The sequence below is a fragment of the Nyctereutes procyonoides genome, unplaced genomic scaffold (genome assembly GCF_905146905.1).
Source record: "Nyctereutes procyonoides isolate TBG_1078 unplaced genomic scaffold, NYPRO_anot_genome, whole genome shotgun sequence".
NCBI lineage: Eukaryota > Metazoa > Chordata > Mammalia > Carnivora > Canidae > Nyctereutes > Nyctereutes procyonoides.
Genome location: NW_026575120.1, coordinates 570,676 through 592,787, shown reverse-complemented (window position 1 = coordinate 592,787; position 22,112 = coordinate 570,676). Strand labels below are relative to the sequence as shown.

The following is a 22,112-nucleotide window of genomic DNA, read 5'->3' as shown; positions in this document are numbered from 1 at the left end:
TTTTCCTTTTTGAAATTGTAAAACTTAATCTTTTAGAGAAATTTGAAGTTCATTCAGCAATTGATAGGTGAAATTCAGTCTGTGCAATAGTACTACAAAAATTAAGAAAAGGTTTGGTGAAAACTCAAGTTGAAGAAATTGTTTGCAGTAATGGCATATTACTGCATAGTAGAATATATGTGACAGAAAATGTCAGACCTTGGTGTTAAGGACCTCATTATTTCAAGTTATTTTAGTTTTAAACTTTTTTCTTAATTTTCACCTTCTAAACTTAAATCTTAAAGGCTCTGAATCGTGATGATGAAGAACTGGCACTGTTTTAATTACTTTCTCTGAGCACAGAATAGAAATGTTTTATTCAGATTTATTTGAAGCCAACATGAACTTCCAAACCGCTCTCAGTCAATAGCAGTTTTTCAGCAATCTGCCAACATGTCATTGCTAATGATAAAAAAATCTCCGGTGACACATTGTTTCTGTATTTTAAGAAGTATCACATCAGAGCATGCTTTGCAAAATTGAAAATATCGTTTCAAAAATGACAATTTTTCAAGAAGGTGACTTTTCAGCCAAACCATAAACCATGACTGCACAGCATAGTATCTGTCTAAATTTTGTGAACTTGAACTAAAAATGAATCTGAATTCTGCTTGAATTCCTTTTCTGCCACAGTTTGTTGAAAGGAATTTTGCTTAGCATTAAAACAAAAGTGGTTGAATTCTAACAATTAATTAAATTAGTTAGCTTTCAAGGGAGGGTGCAGGGTGGTGACTTGAGAGGGATACTTTGGCTGTGTTTGGAAAGAGAATGATTAGAGGAAATCAGAGTGTTCTGAAGTATTTCTTCAGACAATAAGAGCTTTCATGTATTTTTAACACACCTCCTAGTCCATGAACATACTTCTAGATTCTTTAATCTGAAATTCAGCTGCTAATTTAGAAATAAGTAAAAAATCTTCCTCAGCAATGGCTCTCAGCAGGAGCCTGCGTTTGTCCAGTTCTTCTGGATTTTTTGACATCCTTGAGCTGGCTCTAATTTGTGTGAACAATGGCCTAAAATCAGAATTAATAGTATATATTTGTTTTTAAACAGGAATACTAATACATCACTCCCTTAACAAAGATGAGCAGCTTAGGCACCTGTTAGCACAGCAGATAGCCATTAGAGAATTCAGTAGCATTTCTAAATTGTGGCAAGATTGGAGCAACAGCAGTCAATGATTTAGAGATTTATAGTTTAGTTATCTAGAAATCTCATTTATTTAGAATACCTTGTTCCACAAAGTCACCATACCACATATTACCATGTCTGTTTTCTGAGTATGCAAAGAGCTAGACATGGAAGTTTTAACTATATTCTAGAAGCATATACTTAAAGTTACTCTGCATTTATTTTCTCATGTTTAGAATGGTAGTACAAGTTTTTGGTGATCAAAACAAAACAATTATCCATGTACAGTTTTGCTGAAGTTATTCTGACATTATTTTTTCATTCCCATTTATTGTCATCTATAAACTACAATTGCCCCCAACATGGTGATCGGGGCACCAACCTTGTTCATAGTCAAAAGTGTAGGTGTAACTTTTGACTCCCCCAAAACTTTACTACTAATAGCTTAATGCTGACCAGAAGCCTTATAATATAATACTTATATATAGTTAACACATATTTTGTATTTTGTATCTATTATATCAGTATTCTTACATGAAAGTAAGCTAAAGAAAGGAAAATGTTAGGAAGAAAATCAAAAGGGAGAGAAAATACATCTATAGTGGTGTACTGTATTCAAAAAAATGTGTGTATAAGTGGACCTGTGCAGTTCAAACCTGTGTTGTTCAAGGGTCACTGTATACACCACATGAAGTTGGAATTTTAGGAGTTCTCCAAATGACAGTACAGCAATCTACCACCTACGCCTATGAACTTGTGTGTCCCTGTACCACCTTGTCCTCCTTCTTGACTCTTAGGGTAAAGATGCATTTCTCCTTTTACTGACTGTTCATCTCAGCTCTGGATCTTAGTTTTCCACATCTCAAGGACCTTCTTGATCCATCCCCCCTGCCCTTATATGTTATCTCTGTCTCTCTCTTCTAGCATTTTCCCTTCAGGGTCTAAACACAGTAAATTCCTTCTTTATACAAAGCCTCCCTTCGACTCCATGGGTCCCTCATGTCATATGCTTGAAGAAAACCACATAAACTTGTCTTTGTTTCCCCACCTTTCCTCATTTCTCAGCCCAAGGCACCTGACTTACACTCCCCACAAAGCTGCGGAAATTTCTTTTCTCAAGGTCACCAAAGACTTCTTTGTCACTAAATCCTAAGATCATATTTCATTCTTCTTTTCAAGCACTGTCTGACCTTGTTGACCACTCTTTCCTTCCTCGAAGGCTCATTCCCCTTTTGGGTCAGAACTTCTGGTTCCTTCTACCACTCTTGTCTCTTCTCAGCCCCTCTATGGGTTCTTCTTTGTCGTTTTCTTCCCATTCCTTAAATGTGTGGATCTTTGGTGTTTTGTTCCCTTCCCTTCTCGGGTACAATCTCTCACTGGGTGATACTGTCCCTTTAATTATCTTCTCTATGCTGATAATTCTCCTATCTCCTGCCTTCTGCTCTAGAGCTTTCTTGACCATGTGACAGTCCCATACAGATCTAAAAATCAGGGGGGGTCAGATAGAACCTTCCTCTCTCATTCCTTAAGTGAAGGACACACAAACCATCTAGAAGCCATGGGCCCAAATACCATAGTCACCAACTTCTCTCTCCTTCACCTCCCGAACAGCTCAGAGATCCATCCACTTCACTCCACCCCACTGCCTTCACCCTAGGGTCACAGTCCTTTGTGCCTTGATCATTGCTGGAACATGATTTCCTTTCTTCCTAACTCCAGTCTTAATTTTTCCCATCCTTTCCCTATAATATAGTCAAAACGATAAACAGTTTTCAAGTTGTATATCTGGCTTAAAGTCCTTCAGTGATTCCCCACTGCTTTCAGGATAAAGTCCAAACTCCTTGTGTGGCCTAGGGATCCCTCTGCTTACTCTGTTTTCCTGTAGCTTCTCCTCATGCCCCTAAGCTCTATAGCATATTGAACCACCTTTTGTTCCTTTGGCCTTGCCATTCCCTCCACCCAAAACACTCATAATCCCGACTGCTCCCTTCCCGACCTCCTTCTGCCACTACAGTTGGTGACTGCATTCTGATGGCCAAATTCAGCTCATCCTTCTCTGACTCAGGAAACTTAACCTTCTACAATGTGATAAAATACCTCCTGTGCTTCCTTTGCTAGCCCTCCTTTCATTAAGTGAATAATTGGTTTAAATTCATTGATGACAACAATGTTTTGAACCTCTTGAGTAAGTACTGTTAGAACCCTTGTTTGCTATTGCTAGGACCTTGACCAGGTGTAGGGTGCTCTTTGATCAATAGTGGACAGTGGAGAAATAGTGTTCTCGGGAGCCCAGATTGGAAGTATATAAGTCCAAGAAGAAAAGATTTTGTTCTGCCTTGTAAAAGGCTGTGTTTAAGAGAGACGGTATGTATGTCTGTAGGTAAGTAGAAAAGACAGGACTAATGTATGTTAAACTCAACTGAGTACCTTACTGGAAAAATATCTGAATAAATCAAGTTATCCCATCAGGATACCTGCTCTTGGAAAGAAGAGGGATTATCAGGAAATTCACCAGAAATGGGAGGAAGTACTGAAAGACTTGAAGGGTTGAAATGAAGTGGAACCCAAGAGAGTAGGATGTGCTGATACCACCTTAATTTTCTTTAGTAGCTTCTGCTTTCAAGGAACAGAGACCACTCAAAATAGCTTAGGTGAACAGTGAGTTTGTTGAGATGACTCAGGGGACTCTGCACACCCAAAGTCAGGAAGGACAACAAGGCCTCAGGGAAGGGAGAAGTGGACCCATGCATTCCCCTCCTTGTCTCACCGCTGGGGTGGCAGGTCTCTCTCTGCTCCCCTGAATCACTGCTTTTGCTCTCAGCCACTTGGTTTCCACATGGGTCAGCCTGGCTCCCAGTCTGCATGACTTCGGCCTGAGCACTGGACCATCAACCCTTTCAGTTGTATTATTCAGATTTTTAAGAATATTGAATGAGCGTACTCAGCCTTTAGATATGTAACCCTGAGTCAGGGGCCTATCTCTGGTCTGGTCACCTGTGGCTTGGGAGTGGCAGGAGAGTGCTGTGGGATCTTCTTTCTTCCTTAAAGGAGGTGTGGGTAGGTGGGTAATGACAGCTCCCTGGCAAGATGGCAGGAGTTCGTGGCTGTGAATAAAAGCTTCAGAGTCACACAAGCAGGGTTCATCCCTCATTCCACTTGCTAACTAATTTTGCCTAGCCTTTTTCTGTCTCTGTTTCCTCCTCTATGCTGTGAGATTCACAACACTCCTGATCTTGTATGGATACTGTGAAGATTCTTGAAAGAGTAATCTAGAAGGACATGGCATATGCAAAATACTGAATGAATGCTCATCAGTTTCATCAGGATAGCTCTTAGAGAGTTGGGGTGGGTGTGCAATCACTTTGGGAAGGTCCTCTCCTGATGTTGGAAATGGTACATATAAGATGACAGGGCCTAGCAGAGGACACTTCCTTCCATAGCTGCCAGGGGAGAGGGAACAGGTGGTAACCTCTGGCATTCAGAGTGATTTATTAGCCAGAGATTGCTAAAACCTAACGGGAACGGGCGTCCGCCTGGTACCAAAATGTGCCACCAAGATCCTTGACTGTGGAAGTGGGTGCTGACTGGGCAGATACTCCGGTTACCAAGGTGCTGAGGGCTCTGGCTTCTTTTCATTTTTTTTTTTTTTTTACTTTCCCTCTTTTCCAACCCTAAAAACTGATGCTAGAAAACTTATTTTTTTAAAAGATTTTATTCATTTATTTGAGAGAGAGAAAGAGAGAATGGAGAGAGAGAGAGAGAGAGAGAGAGAGAATGAGTGGGGGATGGGAGGGGCAGAGGGAGAGGGAGAACCAGACCCTCTCACTGAGCAGGGATTCCTCACGGGGCGGGGGGGGGGGGGGGGGGGGCTCGATCCCAGGACCCTGAGATCCTGACCTGAGCAGAAGGCAGATAATTAATCAGTTGAGCCACCCAGGCGCCCCTAGAAAGCATAATGTTTTTTAATTGCTCTGCATCTATCTGAATGAGACAGCTAGATCTGCCTTATTCCTGTATTTTTGCCTTTACTAAATAAAGCTAAATGGGTTCAGATTGTAAAGTACCTTTGCAGACTCTACCAGCTTTTCATTTGTTGGATGTCCTTAGGAAAGATGCTTATCTCTCTCTGGATTTTGTATCAGAAAGTTTGAAATAGTTTAACTTCCTTATAGTACTGATTTGATATAAAAGGGAAGCAAATTTAAATGCCATTGCTACATTGATTATTGGCCCGAATTGGGTCATTAACTTTTACTTATTTCTACATTTGTGTTCACCTATATGAGAAAACTTTGGAGGAAGATATTGTCCAGAAAATTTGATTTGGGGAAAAAGGTAAGCTTTGGACCAAATATAAATGTATATGAAAAAGTATTTTGGTTTTCAAAAAAAAAAAAAAAGAAAGGTTTTAGGCTTGAATGCAAAGGTTTGTTGTTGTTTGTTTTTGTTTTTTACTAATGAAAGTGAACAGTTAACCATTTTGTACTATCCCTTAACCTGAATTATATTTCTGATATATTTTTTTGAGAAAGTAATCTCTTACACTTAAGTAAAAAGAATGAAAGTCAATAATTTCATGGTATTATGTCCATATCCCTCCTCTCCTTTTCACTAAATTATTTAACCTACAATATAATTTGAAAATATGTTTTTGAACTTTAAATTTGTAGAAATGTGACTGACACTGGGTTTGGAGCTTGCAACCCCAAAGCTCTAGTTCAAAGGAGAGAAAACACATTGTGGCAGTGATAGCAGTTCTCTATGGTTTAATTCCTTTTCCCTTATCTGTCCAGAAACAGAAAGTGCAGATTGTCTCACCATGAAACTAGCAACTCAAATGAACCAGGAAGAATTGGTGAGGATTCTGAGCAGATAATTTGTTGAGAATTTGTTGGACAACCCGCCCCCCTGTCTGGCTGCAGCTGCTTTTTCCTATAAGATTTATTGTCAGGGCCTGTGATACTGATACAGAGGATTAAGTGTGAGATTTCACTTTACTTAGGGGAGGAGAGGAAAGATTCGTTTCTGTGAGACTAAATACTACATCAAACTTTTGAACCCAAGTGAAAATCCAGGATCAACTTTTGACTGTATTTAGCAGATTCTAAAAGATTTCTGTGGTTAGTTGAAAGGAAGTCTGCTCTGTGGCATTGTCATATCATCAGGGCTAGGAATTTATTTGACCTAAAATTTTATACTGTCAAGTTTGTAACCTGGGTTGAAGAAGTTTGAGGTGGAGGTGATTCCAAGTTTCTAAGGAAGTAGTTTAGCTTCCTGGCAAGAATTAATAGGGCTCCAGTAGGGAATTAGGTGTCTTGAAACAATCATACTTAGGGTTAGGGGTGAGGGAGGGCCTGGGGGAGAGCTCACTGTATCATTGAGCTCAGTAAATTCATTCAGAGATTTTTCTGCGACAGAGCATATTGTAGATCCCTTCTAACCCTCTCTTGGTCAATAGCATTTTCAGATCTAAGCTTTCTTTCAAAATGTCTCTTCCAAAACCTAGATAATTATCCATTACTATACATTTCTGTAGGAAATACTAGTCCTCGGTCACAATAGCAGTAGCTCACAGTGGATATGATGGTGTGGATCATTGCTCTTGGAAAAACTGTGCCCTCCAGACCAATAGAATTACTTTTAGAGGGCAGCCCAGGTGGCTCAGCGATTTGGCACCGCCTTCAACCCAGGGCGTGATCCTGGAGACCCGGGATCGAGTCCCACGTTGGGCTCCCTGCGTGGAGCCTGCTTCTCCCAATGCTCGTGTCTCTGCATCTCTCTGTGTCTGTCATGGATAAATAAATAAAATCTTTTAAAAAAAATTACTTTCAGAATTCCTGCGTATTCTCTCTGTATAGTTATTTGTTGATGAGACAACCCAGCAAAGCTCAGACAAAGACAGTAGATACAGACCTGAATCAAAGGATAAGGATGAGTAAGAGTTTTTTTCAGCCATGAAAATAACTTGGAGAAGTGTGATAAGGTTATCATAACCATCTCGCAAAAGGAGCATATCTTTTTTAAGCGTTTTAAAGGAAAAGTTATTAAAAATATGTAAATAATCAAATTCTACCACTGATAGTAGGCCCAGGTATCTTTTTTTCCCCTCATTCCCCTGTTGCCATTCTACTTTCGTCATCAGTCTCCACAAAAAACGTTATTTTACAAAAGCAGAGTGTTCTTTTTTATTTATTAACTAAACACTGCGTGATCTACCTGCCAGGATTTAACATATGTTTGTTTAATAATGATTCATTAAATTGGCCCAGCATGTTTTTACGTTACTTTAATTCCATCCCATTATATTTCTGCAAAATTGGTTTTGTGTCCTAGCTTTTGCAATCAGTATTTTATCAGATAGGTGTGCGTAGTTGAGACTGTTTGTGAGGGACATTGTGTAACCTGTTCGTTCTGAGAAGATTTTCTGACGTATGCGTTTCTGTTACTCAAAGCAAATGAATGCTTGACAAATGGCAGCTCTGTCGTATTTCCCCAGGGCAACGTAGAAAAACTAATGTAAAATACTTTCCATTTTTAATACACAAGAGGCAGTAGCTATCAGATATCATTAGATTAAAGCTATAAATTTCTGGCTTCCTATGTAATCTGGAGCAAATTAAATTCATTTTTCTATTGACAAGGATGAGGGTCACTCATGTATTCATTTTGGGTAAATGTTCATGAAAGTGTTCACTATGTTTAACATTTCAGAGAGGTTTGTAATAATGGTTGGCTTATTCCCTTTCATTTTTATGGTGGATTTTGTGTGGGTTTTTTGTTGTTTTTGTCTGTTTTTAGAAATTTCACAAACAGCATTATGGCCATATTACCAGAAAAAAAATAAGAAAATAAAATAAAAGCTCCTTCACAATCCTTCCATTCACCTTTCGTCTTAGTTTTCCTTGCTTCCTTCTAGGTCCTTTCTCCTTAAATATGCAATCGTTGGAGAATTTGCATCTTTTAGTCATAAAAACTGGGGTTGATGAAGTACTGTATCAAGAGCATTTTATTTAGTTAAACGATGAACAGGTATGACTCATTTTGCCCATCACTTGTTTCCTAAAGTTGTAGATGACATGTCCCATTTTCACATGATTTCTTATTTTAAAGATTTTATTTATTTATTCATGAGAGACACCGAGAGAGAGGTAGAGAGAAAGGCAGAGGGAGAACCAGGCTCCTCTCAGGGAGCCCAATGCGGGACTCGATCTCCAGACCAGGATCACACCCTGAGCTGAAGACAGATGCTCAACCACTGAGCCACCCAGGCATCCCCCATCTTCACATGATCTTAAAGCATTGCTAAAATTCAGTGGTTCTTCATTTCTGAGCACTTTTCAGCAACTTTCAATTGGCAGTGATCCCTATTCCTTGACCTCTGCACACCTCTGTATAAAAAGACTTGAATGTTCTGGAAGGTCAGCATTTACTGAACACCCCCATGTTCCCTCTCCCCATCTCAGTTGGCTTTATATAACTTCACCTTTTTCCCTTCCTGATTCTTTTTTAAGCAGTTCACTTTATTCCTTATCTTTTAGTTATGTTATCTGAGAAATAGCCCTTTAAGGCCTAGATAGGTGTAGAAATCAATACACATTTGATTTAGAGAAGTATTAGGTTTTCACTTTGGAAACTAGAATATTGGCAAAATTGGAGATGTCTCGTGTATTTGCAAATTTTTCAACAAGCATTTGTGAAGTGTGAGCCTTGGCACTCTGTTAGGTGGTATGGACAACACTAATGTGTAAAACTTTATTTTTACTATCAAGGAATGTTTCACTCATTTTCATATTTCTGTAGGATGTTTCTCTGCGTTCCTTGAGCTAGCTGCTTTCAAAGTCAAGGACTTGCATTATATTGATATGTAAATAATGTTCAGGGAGTTTGCTTTATCTATGAGGTTTAATGGAAACTGGGTTATTCATCAGAAATGTCTGTGTCTCTTATCAGCATCAAATCATTTAGATTTAACATAGAAAATTCATCTTATTATTTTTAAATAAAATAATTTTAATAATGGTTGTCTTTTATAGTATGAAGGATGAGGAATGTTAAAGGATTTATTTTATAGGATAAAAAGCTCTAAGTTCTTCAGAGAAGATGCAAAGCTGTGATCTCATAAGTTTATGTTGTTGATAATGAGTATAATGAGACCAAAGGAGACAGCGTTCCGTCTCTATATATCACTGTGCTCCAGAAGTGGAGTACTTCTGTACTTCTGAAAGTTAAATACATTTTATTTTATTTTATTTTATTTTTTTTTGTTTTAGATTTTTTTTATTTGTTTATTCATAAGTATATTTCATTTTATTTACTGATAAGCTTCATATACTATTATATTCCTATTTCTGTTATTTCCCTGTCTGCTGAGCTATATGTCTCAAGGCCCTGTAGGGTCTTAAAAAATTTTATAGGTCTTTTGCACATAAGGTGTACATGTCTGTTGGAGATCATTTAAAAGTATATATTAGCAATATAATATATATTCTATGAAATACATGAAAGTAAATATTAGCCCCCCATCCAAAGATATCACGGTTAATATTTTGGTATTTTTTACTTCAGACTTTTTATTGTAACACATACATATTTTTTCCTTATTAGGATCCATACTTTGTTTTATAACCTGATAATGTTTTTCAGTGTTAGATTGTTGGGGCCTTTGTGGTTTGGGGAGTAAGTCTTTCTGTCTACCTTATTCATTCTATTAAAAAAAAACACATCATATTTGGCATGGGCTTGGGGATTATTTATCTATTTAGAAATCTCAAGTAAATGTAAATAAGCATATGTGTTTTACTACAAATTCTTACTCAAAGCATCGTTGGATAGCAGTTTTGTTTAGAAAAATCCAAGTATGTTTTTGGGGGAGTTTTTTTTATTCTAAAAGATTCAAATGGCTTCATATTAAAATGAAACAGACTGAAATGAAAAAAGACCTATTTGATAAAGCTGTAAAATACATAATGATGGTGTTTTTTAACCTGCTTTAGACAATAGCTAGACTCCAAGCCTCATAAAGCTGGAGACCATAAATATGTAGCACGTCATTCTAGACATACTGCTTAGCACAATCCCTGGCATGTAATAAGGCATAAAAAATACGAGTCGAATGAATGATTGACAAAAAGAAAGATGAGGCAATTCATCCCCTTGTTTGTAGGGAGGACAAATGATCCATGTCCTGGAAGAGATTTCTATCAACAAATCTTTAAAAATTGTAGCTATAACAATGGCAAATCTTTTTAATCACCCAAAGCTTCCATTCCTTTGTTCCCCAAATAAGCCATTTGTTGCAGTTCCTTTTAAAAGGCCATGTATGGGTGAACTCTAAGAAATTCACGGCTTTGACTTTTTCCGTCCTCCTTCTGATTGCTCTAGGCTGCATTTCTAGTAACGAGTAAAACAAAACCAAGAACAAAACGGTGCCATAATTGTATTAAGAAGCTGAGCCAACAATACGTGGGGATGATGATTCCTGATCTCCTTTAACCTTCTCCCTTCTCTTCCTCAGGCCATCCTCTTCAGAATGATTCCCTGCAGAGCTGCGCTATCTTTTGCCCGATGTCTGATCCGGAGAAAAATCGTCACTATGGACAGTCTAGAAGATTCCAAATTATGCCGCTGCTTATCCACCATGGACCTCATTGCCCTGGGGGTCGGAAGCACTCTTGGTGCTGGGGTTTATGTCCTTGCTGGAGAGGTGGCCAAAGCAGATTCTGGCCCCAGTATTGTGGTGTCCTTCCTCATTGCTGCCCTTGCTTCCGTGATGGCAGGCCTTTGCTATGCTGAATTTGGAGCTCGAGTTCCCAAAACTGGGTCTGCGTATTTGTACACTTATGTCACTGTTGGAGAGTTGTGGGCATTCATCACTGGCTGGAATCTCATTTTATCTTACGTGATAGGTATGTTGCAAAAACAAAACAAAACAAAAGATCAATCTAGTTGTATGGAATGGTAGAACTAGCACTCCTGAAGCAGAGATCCTTGTAGGTCTGCATTAGTGACTACGTGATCATGACTGAATTACGTGACCACCCTAGGTCCCATTTATCTCACCTCTAAAATGTTTCCTACTTGCAAAATTCAGTGATTCTGCTTCCTCTCTGAATACACTTTTTAGTGGGTTTGAAGCTTGCTTCTTAAAAACACCCCATAGGTCTTAAATGCAAATAAAGTTAGCTGATTTCAGTTATGGACTTGAACATTCAGTTACTAATGTATAATTGTAAAATTATCAAGACAATTTTATATGTGATTAAAATTTTCAGTTCTGTCCAAACTAACCCATGTTCATCCCGGAATAGATAGTAAAGGATGTTCTGTTCATCTTCTCCCGGTGACCCATTCATTCTCTAAATGTTCTGTGTTTTGGGAAGGTACATCAAGTGTTGCAAGAGCATGGAGTGGCACCTTTGATGAACTTCTTAGCAAACAGATTGGTCAGTTTTTCAGGACATACTTCAAAATGAATTATACCGGCCTTGCAGAGTATCCTGACTTTTTTGCTGTGTGCCTTATATTACTTCTAGCAGGTAAGAAAACCAATTACATTCCTCCCTGAGATGAGCCAGATTAATTATCCCAGGAAAATAAGTAACTACTGGATTTGTGGCCTGAGTTCTCAAAACACGTGGCATATTTATATGTTTAGGGAACTGTTGGGTGTCCGTGGGCCTCGCCACCAGCTGGAATCACATTTTATATTATATGATAGACATATTTTAAAAATAAATCTATATTGTGTGGAATGGTTGAAATAGCACTTCTAAGTAAATGGTAGTTGGAATGCACTAAAGAGTAAGATAAGGCACATCATTATAATACCAGTTGGAGATTTGCAGGAATGACTATGAAGTTTCAGTAAGAAAGAATGTATAATTTTTGTCATTATTTTATCTTGTTAGCTACAGCTGAGGGTATTTGCAAGCATGCCATTTCTGGAAGAATTTCTGTCTATTCATGCCTTCGTCTATGTAATGTAGGTATTTAGCTGAAAAGGAGGCATATTCAAACCACCTATCATTTTTGAATGTAGACATTATGTAGATAAACTTGATGCTAGTATTTTCCCATTTTTTCTAGCCATATAGTCTAGTGGTTTAGAAAGGTGCAGGAATTAGAATTAGAACAATCAGGTTTTCAGTACTACTTTGCCACTATCTTTGGAACATTGACTGGTATAATCTTTCTGTGACTCAGTTTCCTCATCCATAAAATGGGGATATGAGTGTCTTATCTTGTTTAGACTTCTTGCTCATTATATAGTAAGAAGCTGGCAGACAGTTGTATTTTGTAGGCATAGTTAATCCCTACTGCCACCTTATATTTGTTTTAATTATTTAAACATTTTCTATTTGGATTGCTATCCTCACTGGCACTCCTGCTTAAATCAATCAAAGTTTCACTCAGAATAAAATCTGTACTCTTACTTCTTACCTGATATCCCCTGGATATCTAACCCCTTGTTTTCCTATCTAACCTTCTCTCCAGCTACTTTCTCCCTTGCTTACTACAAAAATGTGACAGAAATATCTTTCTACGATGAACTTTTTACTTGTACAATTATATGATTTTAAAAATAGCTTTACCCTTAAAAGAGTTAGTCATTCATTAAATATTTTATGTAGGGTGGTTAGGAACATCAACAAAATTTATAGCTCTAACATGCTTGGCATTTTATCTGTAAAATCAAGAAAGATTACAACAATTGTTTTCAACAGGTGATAGATTTCATTTGTTTTGGTTTCTAAACAGCTTAGCTAACACTAATTTACTTACATCATATTTTATTTAGGGATGGTTTCAATGATCTTAACATATTCGCTTTAATCTCAAAGCGATGAGAAGCATGTAGCTGTGACACATAATTATGAAAGTCCATGGCCGGACTCAAGCCTTGGCCTGCATCATTGCCCTGTGTCATTGACCAGTGTGCTTTTGCTTTAAATATAGGCTAAGCTCACATGATACCTTTGTCCCTAGGATCTCCAAAGATCAGAACCTCTGATTATAAATTTTAATTTCTATTGTAATACCAGCTGTCTTGTCAGCTAAAGCTTTTGCTTTGTTAAAGACCCAGGAAAGTGCATGCAGTATTTCGAGGACATATTCATTGGCATATAATCTATTGGCAGAAAGTAGGGATCCCAGAATAGAGAGTGCACGTGGGGTATTGGGAAATTCTCATAAAACATGTGAATGGCTTTGTTATTTTCCAAGTGGATAGTGGTACAGTGTATAGTGTGTATTTCCAAAGTGTGTAGGTGTATAGTGGTTTCTAGTGTGACGGAGCCAGTAAGTATACTGTTCATGCACTATCTTTTCTCCTATTTTTACTTCCATTATTGTGAAATTCTGGGAATTTTACCAAGAGGGGAATGAAATTCAGCTTTCCTCATCTCTACTTGAGTAATTTTGCTTATTTGATCCTTGGTGGTATAGATTTGTGGAAGAAGCAAATAGATGTGGACATAATCCCTGAGTATCACTATCTTCTCCCCAGTAGTAACAAGTATCTTTGGTCCATAATTCATATCCTATATAAAATGTATTAAAGATAAAAATGTGATGAGAGTGCCTGGGTGGCTCAGTCAAGCATCCGAGTCTTGATTTTGGCTCAGGTTATGATCTCAGGGTCATGAGATTGATCCCCACATTGAGCTCCATGCTGGATGTGGAACCTGCTTAAGATCTCTCTCCCTCTCCCTCTCTGCCCCTACTCCCCACTTGCACATGCTCTTTCTGTTTGTTCTCTCTCTCTTCTAAAAAAAAAAAATACATGCACACACATATATATGATAAATACAGTCATGAAAGTACTAGAAAGAAACAAAGGTAAATGTTTTGTGGTTAATATTGGGAAAAATCTTTCTAAAGGTAGAAAACTAAAGAGGAAAAATTTATGTTCTAAATCTATCTATATATATAAATAAATCTGTTTATGATAGTTGGATAGATAGATAGATAGATAGATAGATAGATAGATAGATAGAATCAACCCCAAGAGAAAAAGTAAATGATTAACTGGGAAAAAAATATGCAATATATGACAGAGTTTATAGCATTATTATATAAATAAATCTTATACATTGATATAAATAGAATAACCTAATAGAAAAAAATGGGCAGCTTCAATTGGGCCAAAGTTTCTGGAGAATATTTCTGACAATGTGAACCAAAAGCCTTATATGAAAGGACATACCCTTGATATGCTATTACCTTATAGAACATTATTATAAAGCAATAAATAGAAAGTGTACAAAGATATTTATAAAAGGATGATGCTGTCAGTACTATTTATAGATGTAAGAAACTGAGAGTTACCAGACCGTCTCTAAATAAGGGATTATAGTGTCTTCATATTGTAGAAGAGGTTGTTAAACATGAAGTTATATATTTGTCAATATGAAAATGTGTGTGTGTGTGTGTGTGTGTGTGTGTGTGTGGGCACACCCGAAATTCTTGAGAAGAAATTATACTTGGTCTTTATTCCTTTTGTATTTTTTCTGTGTTTTCAAATTACTTGAATAGTAAATTGATTACTTTTGCAATCAGAATATAAAATAAAGCTATTAAAATGGGAATCAATTAAAAACATTTTTTCTGATGAGGCCGTTGAATTATCTTATGTATTCTGTAAACATGATGAAGCCGACATACAATTGAGCTTTTATTTTCAGAATTTTGCAGCCACTAACTCTGAGGTGGCTTTTTTAGAACAGTATTTCATTAAAATTTAGTCCTTTACCTCTGCCTACCCATTGGTAATAAGAGCCAAAGTTACTAGATTTATTGATTTCTTGGAGTGTAATATCTCTGGGCTATGAGCACCATCTCCCTTCTGTAATCCAGTTGGTTGTATTCAGATCTTGTTAACGGTTAGGTGAGTCAAACTCGCAAGAGAAAGGGATAAATGCAAGTTAAATACATGGATGCTGGTAAAATAATATCCTAAAGACTGTAAATGCCTCAAAATGCTACTGCTTTTGTTAAAACTTAAGTAAAAAAAAAAAAAATTAAAAGCCCCTTTCTTTTTCCATAGGTCTTTTATCTTTTGGAGTAAAAGAATCGGCTTGGGTGAATAAAATCTTCACAGCTATTAATATCCTGGTCCTTCTCTTTGTTATGGTTGCTGGGTTTGTGAAAGGAAATGTGGCAAACTGGAAGATTAGTGAAGAGTTTCTCAAAAATATATCAGCGAGTGCCAGGTATAATATTTGGGTTCTTCCTCTAACTGAATGGTTATGGTTTTGGTTTTGGTTTTGGTTTGGTTTGTTTTGTTTTAATTGCCTGCTTTTGTCTTACATTTTCCTCTACAACAGAGGTTCTCAATTTTCTTTTGCTTTGGAGACATTTCTGAGGATCTGATCTATTCCAAGACTCTTCTTACAGTCTCGCCCCCCCCCCCCAAACATAAATGCGTAGGTACACTCACTGTTGAGCAGCTATTTGAAGCCATGCAATGGCCTGTTCTCAGCTTCGAGCTCTGCAGGAGATATAGGAGAAGAGCTAAGTGAGATCCTAACTATTGGAAGGATGCCTCTTCCCCCCCCTTTCCACCTTTACAAAACAGTAGATCCTTTTGAGTCATGCATCCCTTAGTTCCTCATTTGAAAGTACCATTTGGTTTTATTGCAGTCTTTTAGCCTCTTAGTAATTTTCAGGCCTTGATTTTTGAAAAGTGTCATTGGTTACATAAGCAGAATTGCTCACGTATTTTGCTCTAAACCTGATAGTCTCAAAACTTAAATTAGTAATAATTACTTACAAAAGGTTTCATCTGAACATGTATGTTAATATTCTGATATGTAAATAAAATAAGGTTACAGAAATATCTCTTACATGAAGTGAAGTATAACTACATGTTTTTCTTTACATATGTTGTTTGAAGCCATTCTTTTGAGGCAAAAAATTAGAGTCCTCTGGTTTTATGCCATTTTTAACATGGTATAAAATACTCAACTTCAATATTAATCAAGCCAAGAGAATTTGATTTCACCTTTTCAAATGTCTTATTAGTAAAATTTTTAAATGTGCAGTCTGCCCAACTGTCCATGAGAAGAGGAGGTTTTATGTCTTTGTTTCAGAGCATGGCCCATATATGGTATCTCTGCTATCACAGTGTTGCCTGGCTCTGAGTTTTAGCCAGAGTGGATCTGGGCCTTGAGCTTATGCTATTGATCAGGCTCCAGTTAAGTGTTGGCAACCCAAGAAGGTGCCATTGTTGGGAACACCACTAAAACCCCTAGGACAGGGTGAGAAAAATCAGGATTTACTTTTAATTTTATATATGTGCGCTTCAAAGAGCTGGTGAACACAATAGCCTTCCAAGAAACAGTTTTCTATGAAAATGACTTTCCACTGTGCTTGTTCTCTTCCTTAGAGATCTGCCTTCTGAAAATGGAACAAGTATCTATGGGGCTGGTGGCTTTATGCCTTATGGCTTTGCAGGAACTTTGGCTGGGGCTGCTACCTGCTTTTATGCCTTTGTGGGATTTGACTGCATTGCAACAACTGGTAAGGGCAGAATCTTGATTCCATGTAGAAGGAAAGGTATTCCTTATTCTACAGGAGTACCCATGGGTGGCAGCAGAGGGTTAAGGAAAGAGTGGGATTTGGGGTAATAAGGATTGGTTCCAGACTCAGCTGTGACACGTACGGCATATGATAAGAAGAAATTTAGTGAAATGCTCTGAGCCTTGGTTTCCATTAGTTGGTAAAGTTGGGAGGCCTCTCATGTTATGAAGGTTACTTAAGATTACAATACACATAAAAAATTCTTTGCAAGCTGTCAAATATTTTATAAATATTAGTCATGATCACTGTCCTTAACCTTCAATTTGAAAGTAACCTCTAGTACTATCTCAATGAGTACCAAATGATGATCATGCTCTTAGATTGTCTCTTCTTTAGTAGGACAAAACATATTGTGGTAATTCGTTTTTCTTTATCTTAATGCAACAAAATAATCATGCCAGAATTAGTCTAAGTGCTTCTTCTGGTTCATATTACTGTATGGCTTTGCAATTGGCCATTTTGGGGCACTTAAATGCCAAATCTTACTAGAAAGATTCAAAGTACTATTTTCGTGTTGAAACCAGAGTTTAATATAAATTGATGCACTGGCTAGAAAAAGTTTATCTTCGTATTTATGGAAGCCTTCCTATTTAAGGGCCCACAGAATGCCATGACAGTCATTTAATTTCTGTGGGTAAATCATTTTCCAAATAGATTAAGACTACCATTCTATCACGAAATATTTAATAACACCAGTATATCATTTTCTTTCTTGAAACAGGAAACTGACCTGCACAATTTCTTGCTTTCTCTTCTTGCCTCTGGGAATTGGAATTTTGTGTAATAACATAGTACTGTATGCTATTACACAAAAGAAAAATTTCATGTAGAATACATGGAGCAACCTAAGAAAACAGAAGGAACAAAAGCAGAGTGAAATGACTGTGCATGAGAAAAACCCATGTATCTATTAATATTTCATTAAGCATGCAAATCTTTTGTTTATATCTCCCTAGGTGAAGAAGTCCGGAATCCGCAGAAAGCTATTCCTATTGGAATCGTGACTTCTTTGCTTGTTTGCTTTATGGCCTACTTTGGGGTCTCTGCAGCTTTAACACTTATGATGCCATATTACCTCCTGGATGAGAAAAGCCCACTTCCAGTAGCATTTGAATATGTTGGATGGGGTCCTGCCAAATACGTCGTTGCTGCTGGCTCCCTCTGTGCTTTGTCAACGAGGTACATCACCTTGCCTTTGACTCGGGCTCTTGGCAATACTGCAAAGTAGTCAGTGTTCAAAGAATTGCTTTTATGAGTTTAAAAAATAATCTTGATAATAAGGAATATATTATGCAACTATGTCTTCCCTGAATAGTTTGACCAGAATTGCCATATAAAAATCTTAAGTGATAAAACCATTTTCACCCATCAGTTAAAAGTCAGTTTTTCAAGATATTGATGGTCCCAAGCTTCAGGAGAAATGTAAATGGCTTTGATATACCTGTAGACATACACATATATGTATGTCATGCATATTCACATATGAATGCATTATAAAACTGTAGGATGCTTACACTAGCATGTTTCTCTGCTGCCTGTGGTATTATAGTGCTACAGACAAGCAAGACCTTATGTGCAGACCCCACATTTTCTGCTGTCTTTTAAAATAATATCGCGTCTGTATGACTGGGAGCTGTATGCTATGACATTGTCAGTATAATGTGCTTTTTATTGTGAAACACTGAGCTTTTTTCTCTTAGTACTCAGCAGAATGAATTTGGTCTAGAAATAGAAATTACTAGTCTGAAATCAATGGTGGAATTTCATATATGGGGACAGCAAAGAGGAGTTGAATCTCAAGTACTCAGATTTGCAGCAGCTACTTGTTTTAGTACTTGAGAATTCATTTCTCAGGTTCCCTGAGCTACTCACATTTCAAATTAACACATGATCATAAGATATTTCATCCTAGTTCATATCATGGTATACTGTAGGACATTCTTACAAAGAGAAAATTCATCTATTTGCCTGATTACTATTTTCTTAAAGTGAAAATAAGTTTTGAAAGTCCAAAATTGGAAAAAGAAATCTTTTTATAGACTTCATCAGCCTAGCTTTTATTCTGTCTGAAAATCTTGTTTATTTTCCATTCAAGATAATATTAAGCAGCAGTTAGAAATTTACCCCCCATGGTTTCTCAGCCAAGTGCTAGTGTTGAGGTTTGTTCTGAATAATTTCAAGTACTTTCAAAAATCTGAACTATGAAGACATCATGCCATCATGGTCTTAAGAAGATAGATGGACAAAGATTTATCCATGGCCAAGTACAGCCGAGCTTTATCAAAAGATAAAGAAAATGAATTTTTAAAATAAGATACTTTACATATTTTCTCTTAAATGGTTATTTTTTATAACTAAGTCATGTATGGAATGGTGCAGCCAGTAAACACACAAGAAATTCGAAGCATCTAAAGCATAGAGCGTTTTCTTAAACTTCGCTGCTCCTGACTTACAATCGTGGCTACTTCTATGTACTAAATTTACAGTGAGTTTTTTTTCTGTTTTTTTGTGGTTTTTTGCCCTTTTTCTCTTGATTATCTTATGCTGCTGGCTATTATTACTAATTTGATGAAACATCAGGCTAAATGAGGAAAAATAATGGTAAAGTAAATATAAGAAGTTCATAACCATCGAATAAAGGAAAGGACTATACTATGAAATCAAATTATGTAATCTCTTTAATTTCATATCAGTTTAGGAATTTTAATTTCTGAGTTATTGCCACTAAAGATGCCTTAATGGTATAATCGGTTTTGGTTTTCCTAAATCTTAATTACCTAGTCTTAATTCAGTAATAATTGGGGGCATGCACAAATTACTTGCAATATTGTTCTCAGTCTGGAAAGTGTGCTGGGCAAATGTCTGCAGCAGAATAATAAGTAGCACAATGGTAAATACTGGCAAATATTTTTAAATGCCCAATCATAACACGTGTTGAAAATAACAAGACTTTGTAATCAAAGCTGTGATGCTGAGTTTTATACAAGTACTTAATTTCTGTTCTGAGATGTAATCTTGCATGAATGTGTTTGCCATACTGCATGTGTTTGCTTTTTATTCAGTCTTCTTGGATCCATTTTTCCAATGCCTCGTGTAATCTATGCTATGGCGGAGGATGGGTTGCTTTTCAAATGTCTAGCTCAAATCAATTCCAAAACGAAGACACCAATAATTGCTACTTTATCATCGGGTGCGGTGGCAGGTGAGAGAGAGTCGACTTTTATTAAGAAAAGGGGGATCTGTTTTTTTTTAACAAGGATTCTGAAGAGCAATGCAAAGTTAGGCAGTTTTCTGTGTTTATTTATATAAATAACTTTTTTGTGAATGTTTTCATATTTTCAAGTTTTGGGGGATAGGTTCTGCATTTTAGTGTGTCCCACCTTTACCTGTATATACCTGTCTAGAATAATACTTGCAATAACTCACATGTGGATTATGAATTTTTCTGTTCTAGTCTTCTTGGCTCTATGTTTCCTTTACCCCGAATTCTATTTGCCATGGCCCGGGATGGTTTACTGTTTAGATTTCTTGGCAGAGTGAGTAAGAGGCAGTCACCTGTTGCTGCCACGTTGACGGCAGGGGTCATTTCTGGTAAGCTTTACAAACATAGGATTCTTCAACATTGGCCTTGAACGTTTTATGCGCATGCATGGACTTATAAAGAGGGTCTGCTTGCTGTGCATGTAAGTTAAGAAAAAAAAATCATTGATAAATTGTGAGCATTGAGATCTGGAAATTGTGGTGGTGGTGGTCTGCTGAAATTTATTCTTAACTGACCCTTTGGGATTTTTTACTGTTTCATTATTTTAACCTTTTAGGTTTCTAACAAATGTGCAGAGAGTTGTAATGGTTCTTCACTGTATTTTTACTCATTTGTAATTAAGTATAAGAAATGAGAGAGTAATTGATACTTGGCTGCGGTAATCACTGCCTTTGGCGTGGGGTTATCTGCACTTCCCGGACCACCACAGTTCTCTAAGACCTACTAACAACTATTTCCTTTTATACCCTATTAGGAATCTGTTTTTGCTTTCAACGGTTTTGATACTTAACTCATGTTAAAAAAAAAAAAAAAAAAAAAAAAACACCCCCCAGATGCCTACCTTTGGGGATGTCATAACATCTTTGTAAAATGCTGTTGGCCAGATTCTTATTCCACGTAGAAATCTTCAAAGAGATTCTGCAGACTGAGAGAGTAGCCTTAAAGGTCCTGTTACAGAAAGTGAGAGAGAGACTTCCTCAAGCTTTATAAAGCTATGTTGGTAGTGGAAATCCCAACCAAAACTGGTAACTTGGTTGAGACTCTGAATTTTGGGGATATTACACAATGCTAATTCTTAATTGTGTAGGAAATGGTATTTTTTTCAGAGTCGGAAAGTAATGACCTAAACAACTTCACTTTGTAAATGTTTTCTTTTTTTTAAAGGTTTTACTTATTTATTCATGAGACACAGAGAGAGAGGCAGAGACATAGGCAGAGGAAGAAGCAGGCTCCCTGCGGGGAGCCTGATGTAGGACTTGATCCCAGGACCCTGCCATCACAATCTGAGCCAAAGGCAGATGCTCAACCACTGAGCCACCCAGGTGGCCCTGTACATATTTTCTAATACACCTGGCACTATAGTGGACATGAATTGGGAGGTCAAGTCCCCTATTATCTTAGTGCTTAGATTTCTACCCCCATGAAATGAGAGTTGCACTAGATGATCTAAAGCCCATTTTATTATTAAACAGTGGATTATGCTATTAAAAAGAGTATAAATCTTGATAAAGGATCACACATTTTATTTATTCCATAAAAACATTCACTTTTTTTCCACTGAAATTTTGCTCGGTAATCCTCTAGTTTGTATTCCCAGCTTTAAAAAAAATTATCCTTCTTTCTTTAGGAAGAATTTAATGTAGCAGCATAATATATTATATTATATTGACATTAATAATTAAAAGAAGATAATTGTAGCAGAAGGTTTTTTTTTTTGTTTTTAAGCATTCTAAAGTACACTATTTTTGTTATTTCTACTCCTCAAAGCCTTACTTAGATTGTTTTTACCTTAGATCGGAGAGCTTGTCTGGATAATTCATCATTTTCTTCTGCCTTGGCTGTTTATTTTGCTACTTACGATTCTCACAAAACATATTGAAATTCTAATAATCTAATGTATAAGTACACTTGCAACAGAAGATTTTCAAAGTAAGGCATGAGGTGTATTTAAAGAAACCATGTGATGTTGTAGAAGGAGCATGGGGAAGTAGGGTGCAAGTAGAATTTCCAAAGAACTCCTGCTACCTCATAGTAGTAACCATGAGAAGCTAACCTGCTTATAAAATGAGGATCATAATCTTGTCAGGTCAAGCCATATGAA

The 22,112-nt window shown here is 37.0% G+C and overlaps 1 protein-coding gene across 3 annotated transcripts in view; it reads left to right on the top strand.

Moving 5' to 3' along the window:
- Nucleotides 1–22,112, top strand: part of SLC7A2 (solute carrier family 7 member 2) — a 67,425-nt gene that overhangs the window by 32,580 nt on the left and 12,733 nt on the right. For 2 of the 3 annotated variants that reach the window (XM_055335122.1, XM_055335121.1), the window contains exons 2-7: nucleotides 10,685–11,075; nucleotides 11,550–11,705; nucleotides 15,215–15,380; nucleotides 16,556–16,689; nucleotides 17,706–17,928; nucleotides 19,812–19,951. In XM_055335122.1, coding sequence (XP_055191097.1) covers nucleotides 10,700–11,075; nucleotides 11,550–11,705; nucleotides 15,215–15,380; nucleotides 16,556–16,689; nucleotides 17,706–17,928; nucleotides 19,812–19,951 — 1,195 coding nt within the window. In that variant the 5' untranslated portion in view covers nucleotides 10,685–10,699. Of the gene's footprint in view, nucleotides 1–10,684; nucleotides 11,076–11,549; nucleotides 11,706–15,214; nucleotides 15,381–16,555; nucleotides 16,690–17,705; nucleotides 17,929–19,811; nucleotides 19,952–20,203; nucleotides 20,341–22,112 lie in introns of all 3 variants that reach the window. The other variant, XM_055335124.1, reaches the window with a different exon arrangement.